General features: G+C 42.3%; 1 protein-coding gene across 1 annotated transcript in view; it reads left to right on the forward strand.

Moving 5' to 3' along the window:
* Nucleotides 1-5,307, forward strand: part of LOC119415947 (ankyrin repeat domain-containing protein SOWAHC) — a gene marked incomplete in the record, with an annotated part of 15,137 nt that overhangs the window by 7,617 nt on the left and 2,213 nt on the right. Inside the window, 4 exon segments of the mRNA XM_037683116.1 lie at nucleotides 72-158; nucleotides 2,678-2,680; nucleotides 2,760-2,762; nucleotides 4,002-4,074. Of these exon segments, the coding sequence (XP_037539044.1) occupies nucleotides 72-158; nucleotides 2,678-2,680; nucleotides 2,760-2,762; nucleotides 4,002-4,074 (166 nt within the window).

Here is a 5,307-nt window from a genome sequence, read left to right on the forward strand (position 1 = left end):
TGCAGGTGTGTATATATCTGTGCTGCGCATGTGTGTGTGCTCGTGTTCAGTGTGTGTTTGTGTGTGTTCAGACAGCTCTCCACTGGGCAGCTAAGCAGGGCCGTCAGGATGTTGTGGAGATGATGCTTCGCTCTGGAGCCGACATCAACATCAGATCGGTGAGGAGGTGGGGGTGGGGGATGGTTGTGGGAGTTAATGACCGTCTTTACCACCAAATACACACCTGTCTGCAGCTACAAACACAAACTTATTCAATCTTTACTTCAAATTATGTTTTGGTTTTTCTGAAGCTGGAGTGAAACATTTTTATAAAAATGTTTGAATGATTCAGTCAAAAAGTGAAATAAACTGATTTAAAGTTCATATTCTGTTTTTCTTAGACAGTCAGGGAGGTTCAAGTTTAAAATGTTGCGTTCAGGGGTATCAGGAAAAAAACATGAATGTAAAAACTTAAAAAAAACTTCATCTATCTCAGAGATGACCATTGATCAACTTGTACCACCAAAATAAAAGCCTCTGTTTCCTCTTTCAACATCACTGCACTCACACTCATCCTGTGAAGCCTGTCGAGACTTTTTCATTACAAATTCATTTCTCTCAGCTCCTTTCTAACTCTGAACTGATCTGCTGGGATTCCTGACAAGTTTTACCTTCAAGTGAACCCTTGGGGTGTGAAGTTCACAGACCCGATCCGCTCCACAAACAGCTGAGGGCTGGTTTCCTCGTAGGAGTAAAACATCTGTTTTATTTAAGGTTATGTTCATCCTCACACTACGGTGGCCCAGAGGGTCACAACACAACATCCCACAGGAAAACGCAACGAGAAAACTAAAATGACAACAAATAAAATTAATCAAAAACAAAATCAACACGGCCTCAGATATGATGACGTGTGTTTGTTCACCTGTACGTCCTGCATATCCCTGCAATCTTATGGTTATCTGGATTATCTTTGAACTAACTCTGGCTTCACTACTGAAAATGGTTAGATTTTAGTTTTATTGCTCCTTTTATGTTAAATTAATTCCTCAGTTTCACCATCTTCTTCCCCGCCCGCCCATTCACACCTGTCTCCATCCCAGCTGCAGCCCCTCAGTCAGTTTTCCAGTTTTCATTCTCTCACCTGTTATTTGAGCTCTGCGTTGTTGGACCTGATTCCTCCTGTGAGTTTTGCTGCCATGGCAGCTTTGATTTGTTTTGGTTATTTAAATAAAAGCTTGAAGTTTATTTGAGCTCCTCATCAGTCTGCATCTTTAACCTACACATCGTTAGAGCGCCACAGGCCTGCAGGATTAAGAGCGTTAATCTGCTGCCTCTCCTCGTGCTGCTGGCAGTGAGGAGGAGGAGGATGATGATGATGGTGTGGTCACAGGAGTTAATGTTTAAGTCCCTCCAGATGAGTCCCTCATTGGCTCCATGATCACAAAACGAGCTGATCGTTAAGGAGGTAATGGTTCTGATCCAACAGCCTCAGCAGAGCAGCCGGCAAATCAAAAATCAATCATTTACAAAGAAAGTCCGTTAAAGGAAGAAGAAGCAGCTAGAGGTGTCGAACTCGGTTACAAAAAGGAGCCAAATAAACAGACAAAAATGTATTCTAGTAAAAGTAGAAGTACCACGTTAACACTTTTACTTAAGTAAAAGTAAGTAAGCACTTGCATTTAAAAATACTTAAAGTATTAAAAGTAAAAGTACTTGCTGAATGTATTACCCAATGTAATGGTCTACAACATCATTAAGTGTGCCTGTATGTATATTTTCTGTAATACATTAATAGTGTTGAGCCATTTTAATGAACAATGCTGCAGATAATACATGTTTTTATTGTGTTTACTCTGTGACACAGTTCACACTTGGACTTGTGATTCTGTGCATCAGAATTTCAGGGATGGCGTGCAGAGTTAAATGCCATTAAGCAAAATAAGAAAGAGGAATGATTATACCTTTGAAAGTTTTTATTTGACACAAAGCAAAACCAATGTGTCATTTTAACTGCAGTAAACACGTTTAAGTAAAAGTTGTCTGTTTTATAAAAGGAGCATTAGACAAAGTACCCATGTTTAACTCTACTAAATAAAGTACAGATACATGAAAAATGTACTTAAGTACAGTTTTGTACTTCGTTACATCCCACCACTGCAGCTGATTTTAACTAATCAGATACCTGATGTAATTTATTGGATGCAGGTTCATGAACAAGAGTTTGAGCTGCCACTCAATGTTCTGTTACTCTTTCCACATCAGAATCAATAATGACAGAATGATCCAACCGTCTTTCTGGCTTCAAAGTTAACCAGCTGGCAAGAGAAGTCTATAGTAAATTATGTATTTATCTTTTTTTATTTATTCTTTTTTTTAAAGAAAAATTTAGAAGAGATACGATATTTTACGTTTAAATTATCATCTTGGGGGACCAGATTTGGCCCGTGGCTCTTGAGCTTGACATGTGGAGAGGGTTAAGGTTAGTGGGCGGGGCTATCTCACCCCTGAAGGTTCTGACAGGTCCAAAGTAAAAATGAACTTTGATCAGTTTTCCTCAGTTTGATCATAAAGTGGCTTCTCTGTAAAATAAATGTTTGAAGTTTGAAATGTTTTCCTTTTCCCAAAAAGGTGAAGTCGTGTTTTTTATTCTTTCCTCCTCTTCATCGTCTTCTTGATGACGTCGTCTCTACAACAGCATGTGAGTTTGTAAACGTTTAGCTCCACAAATCTCTGCGGACGCTTCTGTTTAACTCTGCGTTTGTCTGATCTGTCTGAAGGGGGTAAGTCACGCTTCCATCCACATTTCTGCTAAACCGTGTGAAACAAACTACAGCCCTCACACATCCGAGACAAAGTGCCTGATGACAACATCCATCTCCATCCATCCATCCATCTCCATCCATTATCTTTACCCGCTTCTTCCTTTTCGGGTCACGGGGGTCACTGGTGTCCATGTCCAGCTATCCCTGTGTGAGAGGCGGGGTACCCCAGGACAGGTCTCCAGTCCATCACAGGGACACTCTGGACAGGTCTCCAGTCCATCGCAGGGACACATAGAGCCAAACGAGACAAACAACCTAACAAAGTTAAGTCAGATCCTCTGGACGGATTTAAAAAAATAAAAATTGTTGAAACGTTTCGTCTTTCATCCGAAAGACTTCTTCAGTCTTCTTCAATCGGACTGAAGAAGACTGAAGAAGTCTTTCAGGACCAAAAACAAAAGTCTACAACACTGAAGGCAGCGGGTCGGACATTTTCCAGCGCCACAGGATCTCATGTATGAGTTTTACTTTTGTCTTTGCTCATTTAGTTTCTTTGAATAAAAACACTTTTATTCTACAGTTGTTGAGCAGAATAATTATCGTAATGTGTTTTAGGTCTGAGAGTTTCTCCTCTGGATTTAGTTCAGGTCAAGCCCCTGAATCAGAATCAACTCCTGAGGCGACCAGACTCCCATGCCTGTCCTTTAGTCGTAGGTGTTGAGCCTTTTGAATCACTTTGGATTGTTTTTCTTATGTTTTTTTATTTTGTCTCAGATTTTGCCTCGCGTGAGAAAGAAAGTCTAAATTATAAAACAATCCACATTAACTTTCAGCTGTGGTTTTCTTTCTGTTGCTGCAGGAAAAACGTCAGCAGCGTCCTTGAAAAGAGACAGTTCCTATAAAATTTACATGGTTTGTCTTTTCACCTGAGGCGGTGTTCTGTTCAGTTCTGTTTCCATTTAAGGCCGTTCTCTGAACCTGACCTGCTTCTGGTTCTGTAGGAGTCATGAAACCCGATGGTTTGAAGAAGTCTGACTGGTCGTGGTGTTTAAAGTCCATCTGTGTGTCTGCAGGACGCTTCAATCTGACGGAGCGCTTTGAAAAATTAAACCAAGAAGTAAAACAGGAAAGAAAGCTCAGAAATTAGTCGATATTTAGATTTTAGGGACGTATCCAGAGTTTGTAAATAAATTCTTAGTGCTCGCAGATGAGTCTTTGTGAAAAGATTAAATAAAACGCATCTCTGTTTTATTTCAGGGTTACACCGCACTTCATCTGGCCTCCATCCACGGACACCAAGACATCGTTCAGACACTAATCAGCTCACACAGTGAGTCAACCCCATAAGAACCAGAACCTCCTGAAGGTCCAAATGAGACGTAGTCTTAAGCTTCTGTGTTTGCAGATGGTTTAAAAGGGAGGTTCTGAACTGCTGGTTCTGATCCACAAGTTAAAAACCACGTCATGGTTCCTCAGTCATACATCCACCTCGTGAACTTGAGTTGTGAGACTCAAACATGAAGAACTGGGCCTGAAAGCAGCCACAAACAAACACACAACCTCAGTTACCCAGAATTCATCAGTGGGTCTGTAGCTGGTTCTGTATAGGTCTGCGCCCGGTTCTGTGGGTCTGGACCCGGTTCTGTAGGTCTGCGCCCGGTTCTGTGGGTCTGACGAACAGTAAAAAGAAAACAGGAAAATTTTTGGCTTGTTTAAAGACGACAGACTGAACATATATGCATTTTGTTGCAAACTTATTGTAATATTCTGAATGCAGTGCAGACCTGAAACATGCTTCTGTTGTCAGTCAACGAGCGTGCACGTTTCCTTTCAGCGCACGTTTCAAATTGATATTCACACATGGAAAATCAGACGGCGAGGGATTCTTCCCCTCCACGCCTCACGAACTCTCAGAGCCAGAAAAACAACTGATGCAAATCGCTGCTGCCAACAAAGAGCTGCCGCTCAGACTGACAGCCCCCTCACCATAAACCCCCACCCACCCATTTCCACACCTCCAAGGTTGGAGGCGAGGTGTGGACTCCATCCTGCTCCTAATTACACCAGTTCTCTAGACACCTTCACCGTGGACCAGATCCCTGTGGTGCCACCCAGGGAGAATCGGGGGGTAAGTGGGGCAATAGTTCTTCTGTAGAACGTGTATGTAATTTCCCACGTTCTGAGAGATCCTTGAACTGCTCATTGTTTACATGTGAAGAGAAGCTTAAATAACATATTTTTCCAGTAGTGTGTACCCAAAGTGTGTACCTGCTGTGTGCTCATGCAGTGTGTACCGTGCACACAGTGTACACTTGCAGAATGTACCACAGAGTGTACCTGCAGTGTGTACCACTGAGTGTACGTACAGCGTGTACCTGCAGTGTGTTCATGCAGTGTGTACTGGGCTGACAGTGTGCACCTCCACTGTGTAGCACAGGGTGTACCTGCAGTGTGTACCACAGAGTGTACCTGCAGTGTGTACCACAGAGTGTACCTGCAGTGTGTACCACAGAATGTACCTGCAGTGTGTACCACAGAGTGTACCTGCAGTGTGTACCACAGA

Source organism: Nematolebias whitei, chromosome 10 (genome assembly GCF_014905685.2).
Source record: "Nematolebias whitei isolate Nwh7 chromosome 10, NemWhi1, whole genome shotgun sequence".
Lineage (NCBI taxonomy): Eukaryota > Metazoa > Chordata > Actinopteri > Cyprinodontiformes > Rivulidae > Nematolebias > Nematolebias whitei.